The sequence below is a fragment of the Ruditapes philippinarum genome, unplaced genomic scaffold, assembly GCF_026571515.1.
Source record: "Ruditapes philippinarum isolate M1 unplaced genomic scaffold, ASM2657151v2 ctg961_1_1_1_1, whole genome shotgun sequence".
In the NCBI taxonomy this organism is placed as follows: Eukaryota; Metazoa; Mollusca; class Bivalvia; order Venerida; family Veneridae; genus Ruditapes; species Ruditapes philippinarum.
In genome coordinates, this window is record NW_026852622.1 from 51,246 (window position 1) to 68,468 (window position 17,223).

Genomic DNA, 17,223 nt, shown 5'->3' on the forward strand with positions numbered 1-17,223 from the left:
AATTTAGAACAACATGCTTAATAATAATAAAAACAGGTATGTTTAATATAGGTAAACACGAAATCTGTCGTAAATAACTCCTTCCAGTCTAGACACATCGGATGTTTGCTGAACAGTTTGCTTGAGCATTTTCCTTCTTCTAATTTTTCCTGTAATCAAACTGCGATTGGAGGAATAAATTACAGTGTTGATAACGCTGATTTCTTTTAAAATAAATTCTTAAATTAATGTGTAGCGATTCATGTTCATTGTCATTTATTGACATTGACAACTTAGGGACCTAATTAGAAAAGGGAAAATGCAACTTCTCTGATTGTATGTAAATAGGTAAAAAACAAAAATGCTCTGTGAAGATTATTAGGAAATGTTTGATACATATGATCATAATATATATAAAACGATAAAGAAACACGTCTTCATGGCATTGTTCGGTCTATGTTTTCTTACCTGTTGCCCTGATGTACAAATAAAAGGATTTAGATTATATATTTGGATTTGATTAAAACTTTTGTTGCGTGTATTTTCAACTTGATTTTCTACCAAATAACCATAAGTCTTTAGACATATGTTGATTCAAATACATGATGCTTCAAAATGTTGAAGTCGAAAGCCCTTTATTTCAGTGTCCATTCATGATCGTATCTTTATCATTAGATGTATTCTAATCATGTATTCCATAACTACGAAATTGTGATACGGTTATATCATGTAAACTTTATTACAACGCCAGCATACACCGTTATTACAAAATCTACAGGTACGCCACATTTAGCTATTCCCGTCATACGTTTCTTCTACTTTAGCTTTGTTCTTGTCTAGGTACTAGTACATCAAAAGTTGATGTTCTAGGCTTATGTTTTTTACTCTTCATAATCGTGTCTGTTATCGTATGTTTGCATATAGGCTGACGTATTACAATTTTGATTGAGCGATGAAACCAAAGTGTTTTAGCAAGCATACAGGTGAAAAGAAGGAGTTACCTTTTGACTGTTTCGCTGATTGTTCACAGAAACGGCCTCGTTCATAGAGTGCATCTTACTGCTTTATAATCACATAGAGAAGTGTTTGTATTTAATCATTAGCACTGATAGTGAAAAAGCAGTTAGTTAATATTTAGCATTAATTATTTTCCTTAATTTATATAGTTATATTTTTTTGGATTTGAATAAAAGTGATAGGAAAATATATCAAAAATGAAAACAAATGGAATTTTATTGTGTGTATCTGTTCTGGCAGTTTTCATAGTAAGGTAAGACACGGTTTTGTTTTAATGACTTGAAAGCTTCGCAATTAATTTTTGAAATTCAAATGGATTTTTGTGATTACGTACATATATGATTTGCAATAGAACTGATTATCAAAAATTAAAGCTTCTTTTTCTTTTGTTATTCAAACGTTCTGGTTTAGATTCCAAAATATACACAATACATGATTTACAGATTCGGCTATAATCGCTGTAGAAATAGATGTTAAATCTTATAAATTTCTACTCCAACCGTTCTGGTTTGATACCAGCTCCACTTATACGGCGTTGCCTGTAAAATACCACCCTTGTCATTGCTATTATAATCTTCTTGTATATTTGGCGTTTGTGATACTCCATGATAGTTAATTAGTTATAGTGTTTGGATTAAAATAAAAAAAAAAAGTGTACGGGAAATATATGAACAAACCAAATCAAAAAAGTATTTTGACGTGATGTATGACAGGGAGGCTATACTATTTGATACATTTTTAACAAATTTACATGTTGGAGAATTTTTACAATCAAATAAAACTTATAAATACATTACTCATAAAAAGAATTTCGTCTAAACCAAAGTTGTATAAAACTGGATATTTTGTTAATTCACCGATACACTAAATATATCAGGAGCAAATGCTTTAACGAAAACTGTGTAATTTTTACCACGGTAAGGGAACATGTTAGCTTAATACACCTTATAGCAAGCTACCTGTCCATGTCGAATATGAAAACTGTCAGCTGTTAGGTAAACACCACTGATTTACAGAAATGTCTGAATTGTCAGAATTTTTAAACATCACATCAGCTACTATATTAAAATATGATAAACAAGATCAACAAGCAAAGGCTTGAAAAGTGTGATCACTAAGTGTAATATCAACACATACATTCTTTCAATCGTTTAGTTTATAAGTTAATTATGATAACGTTTATACATTGTGTCTAAGATTAACCTAACTAATAAATAATAGAGTCTTCTGTTTGGTTTTCAAAAGGTATCAAAACTCAAAATTTCACCATCTTCATGTTTAAAATTAACGTAAAAACAGCTGAAAACGATGCTAGAGGGCGTTGGCGGTAACTAACAGTAACGTCCGTGATCAGGCTCAATAAAACCGAGCTCGCAACATTTTAATTTTGTTATTTTTGGAGTTCTATGGAGATTTTCATTTTGTCTCCTTTTTGCACAATTATTAGATTGCAAAGCTATACAATATCTTATAATATAATGTGAAAGTATAATGTCAATAATGATATTACTACCATTTTGAAATATGGAAATAAATGAAAAATTGTCAATACATGCACATATTTCATGGTTTGTTATTTTTTTATTTTATGTTGATTCTTTTCATCCACGTATGTCATTTGTATATCACTTTGATAAAATAATGATTATAAAAGAAGTATTTATGAATGGCGTTTGTTATTTGAACATTCAAAATGTTATGTTACAACACTTGATTTTATCTGATAAATAATAATAGTATTATGTCTGCTATGCGATATTAGTGACAATAATAAATAAATGCTTTGTTGTTTATACATAAAAAATAAATCGATTAAGTTAAAGACATAAAAAATGGAAAAATGTGATCCCTCGGTAGCATTAATAAAAACAAAATTACATGAAAATTGCAGACTCGGTTTGATTGAGTCTGCACATGGGGGATTACTCAAAAGTGCAACATCCCTCACGCCCCCTAGCAACGGCTGTAGCGGTACCCATTTTTCAACACTTAAAAGTGTTGGAATCAATGATCACGATGGACCAGATAAAATATAGCAAATCTGAAGTGAAATGCGGGGCAACTTTTAGTCTTGACTTGAATTTAAGCCAATTTAATAAAAAACGTATGTACGCTATGATATAAACCTGAGAAAATAGTTATAATTGAAAACATCAAAGTTATAACAAATAAAAGGTCTTTTTTTTGGTAATGAATACTACAACTGTTTGCTTGCAGCCGTTGACAAGATTTTTCTTTTATCCAGTGTAATCATCAGTCTATTTTATCCTATTATTGAGAATGTGCCTTATCAGCCTCCGATCAATAAGATTCCTCTTATCAACCAGATTATAAACAAAGTTTGCACCATTTACCTGCAGATAACATAGCTTCATGCTTCGATAGCTGATAACAATTGCAACAATTAAAGTCTACACACTATTGCTGTTTAGTATATGGGTACATTACAATAAATGTAATATCAAAAATAATATTTTACATGTAATTGAAAAAAAATTGAAATAATTTTTTTATGTATAATTTTATAAACACGTTTGGTATAAAAATGTCTTATTATAAATTGCATTTACAGCTAATGTACATGTATATTTTGTTTTACACTAAATGGGGCTTTAGCTCGTTTAACTATGCATCAATAAATTTAACCTCCTTTCGATACTGTTGCTTTTAACAAATATCATTACTACAAAAATATAATTTGCATTTAAATTGTAATATTAACGCGAATGACTCTTTTTTATTTCCGTTTTAATAATAAATGTTGGAGTTAATCGCGAGATGGCAATTATCTAAGGTTGTCTATTATCAGAAATACTAGGTAGATATAAGAAAGTAATTCGTCGCTAAGTACTTCATCCCAATTTTGTAATTACCTTGTTTTGGTCCATCAAGATCACTGATTTTCTTAGTGTCAATATATTCATTTGACCGGTGCTGGGGGGGGGGGGTTGATGCGTTTAAATAATTTCTTATGAACTCATTTGTTTGTGTTTTTTCTGCTCTAGAATTAATTATCATTACACTACTGTGCTATCAATTAAATAAAATCCTTATGTCAGTGTCATTGTTTGTGTAATAAAAGTCAGATTAAACGGCTTCCTTTCAAGCATTATATGCTATGACATAATATTGAAACAGTCCTATCAAAGTTAGTTGAACTAGAAATTACCACATGACAAATTAAAAAGAATAATGTAAAGGTTACACACATAACACGTTATACAAAATGCGTTTTACGGACAGTTCATTATTTCAAATACAAAAAGCCATACTATTTATAATAAATACAATTTAAATATTTTAAAATTTACAGAGGTTTTTAGAATATTTGGAATAATCTTTTAAATTTCAAATTGAAAACATATAAAGAAAGAAATGCAGTTGTTAGGCATTGAGCCAGTAACAATTTATAATGTTGTTTTGTTTTTTTATGTTTGTTTGTTGTTTTCTTCTTGTTGTTTTATAAATGCTCAATTATGCAAATTAGTATCAAGTTAAACTGAAAAAATGAATACTGATTTCTATTTGTAAGCACATTTGCTCATAAAGACGTATAAACTTCAGAAACCATTATGTAGTAGTTTTATGAACTACAGTTATATTAATGCTTGATGTTGTATGTTTGTGTGCTTAAATACCTGTTGAGAAGTAATGTTAATAGGAACTGAAATTACCGTAACATATAATATAGTAATACATGTTACGTTCTACAGTTTTCTATCTGACGCTGCGAGACATTGAACAAGCCACATTTTTGTGATATCATATTAATTGCGTTGGCATTGCCAATGATACCGATACATTCATTTTACGTTTATTGTACGGAAAAAGTGAAGGCAGTTTATATGCTTCAGCAATCAGGATATCAATTGCTGCCCGAAGTACTCATTTTTTTTCGGTTTTGTGGTGTTTATTATTTAAAAATTATTTGCTTGAATATTAGTCAGTCAGTAAATCAAATACCCATATGAAAAATTTCAGCTATAGAATATCATGCATACCATCAGTGAATTCATTTACCTATAAGTTATTATAGTATAGCAGTGTCATAGTGTTTTGTTTCAAAATAATAATTAATTGGGTTGTGTAATAATACTATGGAAAAAGAGCATGCATTACGAATTGAATTATTTATTTGTTTATAAATAGTAGATAGTGTATTTAAGATCAAAACAAATTCGCAATGTTACCATTAGATGTTATAGCTATACAAGTTGGTGAGTACGAGTAAAATGTATGTGATTTCATGCTTTATAAGTAAGTTGAAGTAAACTATACTGATATTTTTTATCAAATTATAACGTCGAATATTTCTTGTTGACAAATAAGTCTGTAAACTTCACAAATTTTAATATATGTCCAACATGATATATATAGTTAATAATATGCTTCTCGCAATCAATCATATTTTACTTTCGACTGAATGTATATCTGGCAGTAGCTTTAAAGTTAGGAGATATTTAACATACCCTCATCGTTCGCATTTAGATATTTAATGCAGTACTGTGAAAGTTACAATATAATTATTTAATTGTAAAATTATTCAAATATGTATACGCTGTCTACCGAAAAGTATGTAATGAAAATACTTCTCAATTGCATGTTGCAAGCTTCATCATTATTTGTACATGTACTTAAAATGAAAGAAATTGAAATAGATAGGAAATTTACATATTTGATTCATATATCTCAGCAAAATATTTCGTGCTTCTAACATCAGATCGCTGCTATCAATGCTTTACTTTCAGAAATCACTTTTTAACAACATATTTTCTGCTTTGCAAAAAACAACATTTTTTTCAATTAAAATATAGTAGCAACCAGCTGTCTTACATCGCTTGTGAAAACAAAACTATCATAGAGCATTTATAAAATGATACTTATTAAAGTGTTGTGTTTAAGTCAGTGTATAACGTTCAAGTGGAATGCTAGAAGAAAATAAACCCTTATCATAGAAACAATTATTATTAAAATATGAAATGCAGTGTCTATTGCTGTTAAACAATGCCTATAAATATATTTACATAGATAGAGTTGTTCTATTCTTAGTAACAAAAATACTCAATAATCGGACGTTTGAAAGATTAATTTCAATGTTCTTGCTGTTTTAAGAAAGTTAAATTATTTTCTCAGTTAATGTGTCTTCACCAACTACCTACCTAGACTTAGAACAATGGGCTGTTAAATCGTTCATCTCATTTAGTCGGCTCAATTTCACTCAAGGAATTTTATACTCCCCTCATAATGATCTTACCAGGTAAATGAACAATTTCTTTTGTCGGGCAGGATTTACCTAGAGGGTCAATAAACTGACAGATTTACTGGGAAAAAAGCTTTACACCAGTATTAATACAAGGAAAACCTGATGATTTGAGTAGCTATTAAGGATGTTTAAATACGCAAATGTTTACATTAACTTCAATAAAACAGAATCAAACTGGCTTATTAATCTGCATTAACTCGAATATTATAAGAGGGATTTAAATGTGCTGTTGTACAGACAAAGGACATGGAGTACGTTCGTTTTGGTACCTTAGCTATTACTATTTCATAATGTTTTATTAGAATTTTTGTTGTACTTTAACTATGTTGTTAGTTGTTTTCAAGCATCGGTAAGACATTCACACAGTATTTAAGCATATTTTTTGGGCATACACGCAGTGCAAATATTTATTGACCAGATAAACGCATAAACATGTCAAGTATTTGTACAATAACATTTTCATACAAGCTCGAATTATTTTATTTTGTCTTCCGTTGACAGTTATTTAAGCAATGGAATACAGTATATAAATTTTGATACACATTGAGCACGAATAATATAGCACAAGTTAATTCTCTTTGCACAAGCTTTTGAATGAATGTGCATTTGGCAAAGTCAATGAGTATTTCAGAGAACCTTTCATCTTATCAAAATATCTGAACAAAAAATACCATATTGATTGATAGTGCACACATGCTAAAGGATTCATAACAAAAACAGTCTTGGGAAAAAGAGGCGCTTCTGTTCTTTTATTTTTTATCTGGTAAATATTTCGAAACTCCTTGTTGAAAAGCAAAGTTGTGTAATTTTCATGTGGCCCGAAATCAAGTATTTGATATAACCGAAAAATGAAATTTTATTATCACATTGAAGGACAATTTTAGAAATTATAGGTACCATATAAAAACAAATTTTCTCAAATACATTTTTTTATAAAATTGAAACATTAATTGTTATCCCGGCTTAGAGTCTCGGGACACAGACATATATATTTACAATTATATTCGATGTTAAAGTCCATAATCTGGTATTCAGTTTTTTGATAAACCACATTCGGTGACCTTCGGAAGAAAACGTTTTAAAAATAAGTTTTAAATGAGTCTTAATACATCGCGATTAGCAGTTTATATATTTTAAACGCGTGAGTGCGTATTAAAGTAATGGCTTAATTTAAAACAGTAAAATGAAACAAGGAACAAATTAAAGTGTATTTCATTTTGGCATAAACTTCAAATTATACCTGTAAACTTTCAACAGTATCAATCCATCAAAGGTTCAGACTCATTTTTATACTAAAATGGTTCCTTTTCAATACAAGGCAATTGAAGGGTAAATATCAATAAAGTTGAATATCCTAAAATAAATTAGCCAAGTGAAATCGCATAAAGTCTAGGTTAAAAGATTTTCTCAAAAATATAAAGAAAATTATAAGATAAACGTTCCTCGCGAACCGACATCTACATGAAACATAAAAAATTCTTAGTGCTTCTTTGTGGTCACATTTGTTCATCAGCTGTCTTTATAATCATTTATTCAAACAGAACAATAGCTTGGGCATTCTTTACCTATCCAAGTGCAAACAGGTTATCCACAGTGACTATCAATGTACTTGCCAAAAACATAAATATTCCTGCTGAACTAGTTTGCATGAAACCCTCAACATGTCTCAATTGATTGATATGCCACATATGCTTTTACGATGTAAGGGTGGAATTTGTCAGCAAGGTGAAAAACGATCACTTGGCGAACACGTTCTTTAATACCCATGATAATTATCATTTTCTTGAACCCTATACCTCCTGCAGTTGTTTAAAGAAATTAGTAAAAAATGTTTTTGTAACTACCAGAAATCCATTCGAAGTTTCAGGAATTTAACATTGGTAATTACCACTTTTAGCTACTTACTGTGTTAAGCGCTGTCAGATTGATTGCATGGCATCGTCCGATAAGTTTAACTGAAAGGTAGTGTTTGACTGAATCGGGCAGCACGGTTCATTCCCTAAAACGAGCATATGTATAGTTTAAAAGTCATAATTTATTTCCATAATATCCAACAGTTTCATGTATTAGTTACATCGGATTTGCTTCGAACATAGATATGAATACACAGCAGTATATAAACAAACCAGCACTCTTAGCTCGCTTTTTGATTACAATATCATTTTCTATTTTTACATAGTTTTGTGGCAAATGCTTCGACTTGAAATGTTAACACGAAAGTTCATACCCATTTGATCGCTTATAAATAATACAACCAATAACATAATCACCGAGATATCAAATGATGAACATAGGGGCGTAAATGTTTTAAATATCTGTATACATTAATACAGTGCATAGGGCATTGACTAATAATTTGTCTTATTTGACATTTAAAGTTTTTGCAAGTCTATAACATTGAACATATTTGTCATATATATGTTCGTTGTTTTATCTAGAGTATGCATTTTTACGTCTTTCTTTGTGTCATTGCCAAAAAAAGTCTTTTACATGTACTCAACACGTGTTCATAATATATTGCTGTTCGAAACTGTATGACAAATAACACGAAGTTAATTTCAATAATTATATATAAATTATCTAAAGGTTTCTGCTATTTGTTAAATTTATATATATATATATATATATATATATATATATATATATATATATATATATATATATATATATATATATATATATATATATATATATATATATATATATATATATATATATATATATATATATAATTTTTAGATTGAAATACAACAAACAAACACGTTAATAGATATTTTAAGTTCTCAATTCTTTAAAACGACGATCAGAAAATAACCGGACGTTACATTCTCCTCTCTGTCCACGTGCAACTATATACACACATTATATATTGGTGAATCGACAATAACGTGGTCAGTTTATTTTCAATGATAGTTGTGTATAGACAGTATTTTACCCTCTGATATATGATATGTGTTTCGTCTATCATGGACTCTTTGTTAGAGGAACAACGCTCTGTAATAAAGTTTCTGGTTGCAGAAGGTGAAAAGCCCTGCCACATCTTTCAGAGGCTTAAAAAGAATTTCTGATAAATGGGTATCACGTTCAACCTTCTACAACTGGGTTTCTCAGTTTCGTGAGGGCAGAACAAGTGTTTGTGATAGGCCTAAAACTGGGCGGTCAGCTGAGGCGGTGACCCCAACAATGGTAGCAAATGTTAAAGCTTTTGTCAACAAAAATCGTCGAGTAACTTTGGAGGAGGTAGCCAACAAGTTAAGCATCGGTAAGGCATCGGCACACAAGATTTTAAACGAACACCTAGGCATGAGCAAGGTAAGTGCCAGGTGGGTGCCTAGACAGCTGTCGGCAGATCAAAAGGCAGCCAGAGTAACCAATGCAAAATAACATTTAAGTCGTTTTAATCGTAAAGGAGATAAGATTTTGAACCGCATTATCACTGGAGATGAGATGTTGGTTCATTATTCCGAACCCGAGACAAAAGCTCAGTCAAAGCAGTGGAAACGAGCTGGTTCCCTACCTTCTAAAAAGTTTAAGCTGTCTCCTTTGGCTGGCAAAGTCATGCTTGTTGCCTTTTGGGATTCACGAGGAATGATACTTACTCATTTCATGCCAAAGGGTCAAACTGTCACTGCCAAGTACTATTCTGAAGTAATTCTGAAAAATCTCAGAGAAAAGCTGAAGCAAATGCGTCCCAGGTTAGCACAGAAAAATGTCCTCCTTCACGATAACGCCCCACCCATACCGCCGCCGCTACAGTGGAGGTTATCCACTCTAACAAATGGCAATTGTTGTCTCACCCTTCTTATAGCCCAGACCTCGCCCCCTGTGACTTTTGTTTCTAGAACTGATAAAATTGCTTGCGGGAAAGAAATATAAGACCAGGGCGGCTTTGATATCTGCTATTACACAGTACCTAAAACATAGGTCTACGTCATGGTTCACAGCGGGAATACAAAAGCTCCCACAAAGATGGCAAAAGTGCGTAGACATAGGTAGAGAATATTTTGAAAAAAAGTAAAAAGATTTTTTTTAAAAATGTTGTATGGTTTTCGCGTACGAGTCAAAAGTCCTGATATTTTCTCATTTCCCCTCGTACCTCATATTTCTAAATCAATTTCATAGGCAAAATTTAGGTTATTTCATAAAGTTACATTAAAAATAAACTGATTTCTCAAAACAACGGTTAAAAGAACTGGTGGTCTTTCTAAATATTACATCATGACTAAAGTTAATTTCTTAAAAAAAGATGAGTTATACTTTTTTTCTTTTTTTTTAATATTTTAAGCATCGGTATGGACATTGGCTTCTTGCACCGTCGCGTTCGATACATTGCGTGCATACAAATTCCTTTTTTACCTAGTCTGTTATTACTTGCATGCTAAGAATAAGACCAGTCCGCCGTAATGAATGCGATAAAAATTCATATGCTAAATTTTGCAACTTTAATTTATGGTATTTATCGCGCAAGGTATAACGATTTTGGACAACAACAGTAGTAAATATATCATTCTTATCATATTTCTTAACGTATGTTTATTTTCAGGACCTTTGCGCAATCGAGAGGCGATCAAGAGAACGACAATGCCAAATATATCGATGAGGCTGTTCAGATCGTTAGCACTGTTTTTCACAAATACAAACCCGAAGTACCTCCCAGAAAACATTATCCTGACCCAGTTTTGCTGAGTGTGAATTTAAATGTGTTGCACATATCAAGTCTTGACATTGTTGCTCAAACATTGGAATCAACAGTTGAACTTGAAGTTGTGAGTAGATATCAATCATTCTATAGCTTATGGTATCATCTTCTTACCGCAACATTATTCTTGATTTTGAATACTGATATGATATCTTGATTACCAACCCTAAAACCATTTAAAAAATCAAATCACTGTAAAACATCTGTTACAGTATAAGTATTAAAGTAATTTAGTGTATACACATATTTTTATTGTTACGTAATGTTTCTTTTTTCTGTGAGGGAATTCTAGTCATTATCCTTTCAGAATTGGAATGACACCCGACTGTCTTGGTATCCACTTGTTGTCAAGGAAATAACTGTGGACGAGAAAAAGATTTGGACTCCATCTCTACATATTTCAAATGTGTAAGTAACTTTAATACACTTTCTTTAATTAACAACCCGTATGAGTTTAAATCGTAACTACTCCTGTACACCGCAGTGTTTAATTAAAAAAAATATATGCAAGTTGTTGATCGGATTTGTTATACAATAATCAAAACTATGATCAATAATAGTTATGACATTTCTATATTCATTAATGTTTGTACAAAATTATTTTAAGATATCTGACTAGCAATGAATAAAGAAATTAAGGTCAACCCTGTGTCTGTCACAATATATAATTAATATTATAATTACGATATCAATTAATATTATACTTAAGATATATGTTAATTCTATATTTAGGGCTGGAGAGCAGAAAGAAGTCGACAGTCCTAAATTTGTTATCAAGAGCAACGGGAGAATCTATATGCATCGACGTTTGCAAGTTAAGACTTTCTGTGAAACAAATCTCACGTCATCCGTTGTAGATTGTGATATAATTTTGGGTTCAAACCTTCTAAATGAAAAAATCATTAATTTTGACATGAACAATTCAGCATGTATGCTATCAAGAACTGCTCATTCGATTCAAGCTTCGATCGGCGAACCAAACCTTCGACTTGTCGAACGGCCAATGTTAAAGGCCGACGCAACGTTTCCAGAATTTGTATGTAGTTTAAATATTGAGGATTCGAAGTGCTGCAAAGGCACCACAAAAGGAATGTTAAGCTCTGATAATAACGCAGCTGCTGGGATACCACTTACTTCATATTTATTCATATTGACTGTTTTATTACTATTTATATCATGATCACTATGTTAATTTATATCAAAATTATTTTGTATGTTAGAAAAAAAAGTAATGAACATTTTCTATCTATCAAAACAACACATTGAAAGTGGAAGCATATCGTTGCCAACTAAAATGGTCTACCAAAATTTAACGCAAATGAAAATTTTCCTCTTGTATCTAGGACGCAGAGAGCCGTTTTATGACTACCATTTCATGTTTAAGTGAAATTCTGCTTATGTCAGTGCTAGGGGAATGGACGGTAGTTTGCGTTTGACAGTACCGTCCATGAACAGGCTCAATCAAACCGAGCATGCAGCATATTCAATTTTGCCGTGTTGGGCTTTCTTTAGGGATTCGTATTTTCGTATTTTCTCTATTTTTAGAAAAAAAATGTTTAAGTCATGATTCCTTACGTCAAGTAATTTTACATTGATTAAAATAACAATGCAAGTATAAATCTCATAATACATGCGAATGTAGGATTTTATGACTTTATTCATATCATATCGCATACTTAATGCTTCAGTCTCGGGGTTTGTTTAAATTAATTATAAACAAGGAAAATATAGTAAATAAGTGTGCCTTTACAATAGTTAATCATGCACACAAGTTGTAATGCTCGTTTTGTAACAGTGTGTAATGTATAGAGGTGGATTTTGAATGAGTGGAGATTTAAAACTTAATTTATTGAACGGGTGGAATACAATTAATTATATTATGCAATCCTCTGTCGAGCATAATATTATTTTATTTAACGAGTTCAATAAAGTCAGCGATGAACCTTAACGAATATAATATTCTATTTATCACATACCCATAATAACGACTGTTTCAATTCAAAAGAATCAATTTTCATTGACACGCCTTGGCCTATAATTTATTATGTTTAGTCTTAACATAATGTTTGTAAAACGCAAATGACGTCACGCAAAATATATGCACGGACTTGCAATACCATTTTCAGGGTGTCGGAAAATTGGCACGGGTATATGATAAACGATGGTTATATAACTCTGTATCGTTATATTTTTTATATTGGTATATGACGCACACCGTAATATTGATGAGAAATCGGTTTATCTAACGAATATTGTTTGAAAGTGCATTAAGATATATATTTGCTAATTGCCGACTGGAAAATAATTATTAATATTTTAATTAAAATAATTACAGAAAACCTGGAATGAAAGGAATGTGGTAGTGTATTTTATGGCATGCGTGGAATCATCATTTAACCAACTCAGATAGCTGGAGAATAGCGCGACCCTGTACATTTCAATCTATTTTACGAAGAATATTAATGTATAGTAACCTACATAGATACAAAGATTATAAATCGTTCATGATACACCCATAACAAATGGTCACGAAAACAGCATAACTTTAAATTATTTTAAAATTTCAATTGAATTGGCATACAATATATTGTTTTAGACCTACATCAAAAGGAATATCAAGCTCCAAAGAAACGAAAAAATAGCCCTTTTATGTTAAAAACCCTTAGCTGGAGTGTCTTTTATGAATCTAAATATGTCAGCATTTTTCGGGTTGTATTGTAATAAATCAAATGGCACTCTCACATCCTATTTTGACAATTCTCGTATAACATTGCTTTATAGATTCATGCCACGTGAAAGAGTTTTATCTTCTATGAAGTCACTGTTACATGACACTTCCTATAAAATGTACATTAGGTCGGAAATCTAAAAATAAGGCACACATACACATATTGTAGCTGACATAGTTTACTGTTGTTTTTTATATTTTCTAAAACGACTACCTGCTTATCCTACTCATTTAGAGACACTGTTAATATGTAAATATTTGGCCAAAGTTAAATGAATACATTAATAGTATATGATTATTCAGTCCAATGAACAAAGTTTGTAAGGTAACTTGAAATGTACAGTTAGTTAGTTGACAAACGTGTTTACTTATACTATGTTGAAGTTAACTATTTTGACATTTTAATGCAACGGCACTAACACATTGCTATTCTTTTACATTTTGCAAGATTAAATGGTTTTGTACTTGAATCTTCATTAAAATGTTTGATAGGAAACAAACCTGTGTTTTGTATTCCTTTGTTATTGTTGTTAGTGTTATTAAATATGATTTTCGTACAAACATATAGTATAATAGAGGGTATTGAATGTGTGTATATTTAATACTTAATGTATTGTAAGAGTTGAATAAAATCATATGACACGCATATATTGAAACAGGCTATGTTTGCAAATAACGCCTCGTCAAAGTGTAATTGTATTAGTGTAATACAGATTATGGTTAATGGGTTAATCAAACTCCTGCTTCATGGCTTATGTGATATCGCAATACATACTTAAGGAATGGTAACGTACAGTAACATCCAGTGAAGCTAGTGTGTCATGGACATATATTATAGACTCTTACTTCATAATCCACGAAGTGTACTAATTACTAGTAAGACTTATCAAGTGCAACAGCATGGCTAAATCTGTGGACAAAAAAATTAAAAAGCTCATTAAAAAAACACTTTTAAAAACACTAGCCTGAAACAATGCGTTCACCACAATAAAGGCCTCTTTTCGTAACAAATAACACATTCAAAAATGTCAAAATTACATTCAAGGCACTATGCTGTAACTGTATCATAATGTAGACGTTGATTTTTAGCTTTTAATTGCACTGATAATGTTTGTAAGAAGTAAGTGAAGTAATGTTCTCGATTTCATTACAAAATATACCAGTACAGAGCAATGAATTCAACATTTCAAAGCATTCTCAGTCTGACCAGACAAAAAGGTATGTAACAGTTATGGTTTCAAACCAATTGCGGAAACGTTTCAATGACACCGAGATAGGTATAATTTTGCTAGCTAAGACGCTAAGAGAAAGTATAAAACAGCTTACGTAAGTCAACTAGATGAAGAAGTTCTCTAATTTCTCATAAACCTAAGGTTATTTTGTCTAGCTTGTAAAGTCATCAATATATTAACCTTGTAACCTTAAAAAGTGTGTTTAAACTATTAACAAAATTCCTGAGAAGAAACGGTACTTTAATTACACAGCTTCAGAGACAAGGGTGTAAAACATAAACTTAAAATCCAGGCCGTTATTTAAAAAGATATACTAAACAAATAATAAATAGAAATACTTGTTCCTTTTAAAATCAATTTATACTGGAAGTCAGATAGTAATAATCACCATTTGCATCAAACCTCAGTTGCAGTCTAAAATTCCGTTATGCTAAATTAAATGATTTTATTAACTTTTTCAACCTTGACCAAAGCAAAATTTCCCTTGATAATCTCGATAATCTGTATGTCATCACTTATTCAGTAATCTTGTGTATGAGTATTAGTCAGTCACTTGGTTAGAGAGAAAGCCTGGTAGATATATCGACCACCGAGATATGAGAATGGAATGTTGAAAAATCAATCAACATAAAAATTAAAGTCTACGTATCATCTTTGTACTCCCCTACAAAATAAATGAATAAAAAATGAAAATGTGAATCAATACAATCAAACACCAAACATATGTTTTATCATTGTTCATCGCCTATTGGATATATACTTTGGCTGATAGTCACACGAAAGTGTCGGATTAACGGTTCTAAGTTCTCTTAGCTGTTATCACATCAACGGATGACATTGAATTCTAAATGATACTTAATTTCTGCTTAGTTAAAACACGTATTCAGTCTTTCACCTACCACTTATCTTGAATATAAACAATCGAACAAGTGTTGCAGTAACGATATTTCTTCATGAGTTAGTTTGATTTCACTCAAATTATTTCATAAAACCTTCTGAATGAAATTAACAGGTAGATTTATTTTATCGAAAACTTTAAAAGTTAAAACAGTTTGCCTTGCAAACTGATAAACTGTGATATAAAACAATTTCTTTAATAACAAGTTTAATGTCTGGCTATTATTTACAAATACATAGTTTACAGTTTCATAGCGAACAACTTCAGTCGCCCAATTTCACGATCATTCGTTATGACAAATGATTTACGAGGCGTTATCCAACAATTCGTGGACGTTTTCAATATCTTTTGAACGTCAACGTGTATTGTTATGACATATAATCAGCATACCTTGTATAGTTTGTTCTAATTCAGTATCAGGTCATATATATAAATTCCTTCAGTGTACACATATATGAAATACGATAAAGAGACAAACGGCATCTTAAATAAACACAAAGCAAGCTTCACTGACGTTATTTAAGACAGTGCCAATACCTCTGCAATACACCATTTCATTTTGTATTTAAGGAACCATTTGAGATACTAACTTCAGGACATTTCAGCGTTTTTCTGTAGCTTTCCAAATTATTAATTTCAAAGATAAAAAAAGATAAAAATCAAATATTTGCATTCTAAAGAAAACCATAAAATCATAATGGTAAGCAGTGTGCATGTTGTAAATTAATCGTACAAAAAACATATTGATATTTGATTGAAGGTTCATTTGGCATCATATTTGCAAAACCTTCTGTTGATTGATTTTATACAAACGTTTATTGCAGAAAAACCTGGAGCAAGGTAAGGGTGTAAACTCTCTTCGTTTATTTTTCTCGGGATTTATTGTCACGCATCGATGATCATGCTTGTTTTTGAAGTACATTTATTATAAGTTATTCGGGGCTTTAAGAGAAATGTTATCGGAAGGAATTCTCAGCGTTATCCGTCTTGATGGATATAAGAGACATGTCAAGTTGTTTCGTTCTGATACAGATTTACAATTATGAGTGCTACATTTGCAAAGGCGGATTTGACTTAAATACAAACATGTGCAAAAGGAGGGTTTTTTTATGAGTTTACACAAACAGTATCAATTTCCAACACAAGATAGTTCTAATTCAAATACATTTACAAGCAATGTAGGCATGGATAATTGTTCTTCATATATAGCATGTTGATAAGAGATTATAATGTTATCTTATAGATGAGATATCAAAATAAATGTTCTTTAGAACATCGAAGAATATTTCGGAGAAACAAGCAAGTTAACTGCTTCTCATGTTCAATATATGATAAGGCAAGGAATTAGAAATAGTTCGAATAACTAATCCACTTACCAAATATGTAGAAGTTGTATCTGTATATAAA

At 31.0% G+C, this 17,223-nt stretch overlaps 1 protein-coding gene across 2 annotated transcripts in view; it reads left to right on the plus strand.

The window, feature by feature from the left end:
- Positions 1-491: 491 nt before the first annotated feature.
- The window catches only part of LOC132719329 (neuronal acetylcholine receptor subunit alpha-5-like), a 34,748-nt gene continuing 18,016 nt past the window's right edge, over positions 492-17,223 (plus strand). The window contains exons 1-4 of one of the 2 annotated variants that reach the window (XM_060703100.1): positions 809-1,249; positions 10,803-11,025; positions 11,266-11,366; positions 11,691-14,186. In XM_060703100.1, coding sequence (XP_060559083.1) covers positions 1,194-1,249; positions 10,803-11,025; positions 11,266-11,366; positions 11,691-12,138 — 828 coding nt within the window. In that variant the 5' untranslated portion in view covers positions 809-1,193 and the 3' untranslated portion in view covers positions 12,139-14,186. Of the gene's footprint in view, positions 1,250-10,802; positions 11,026-11,265; positions 11,367-11,690; positions 14,187-17,223 lie in introns of those variants that run through there. The other variant, XM_060703104.1, reaches the window with a different exon arrangement.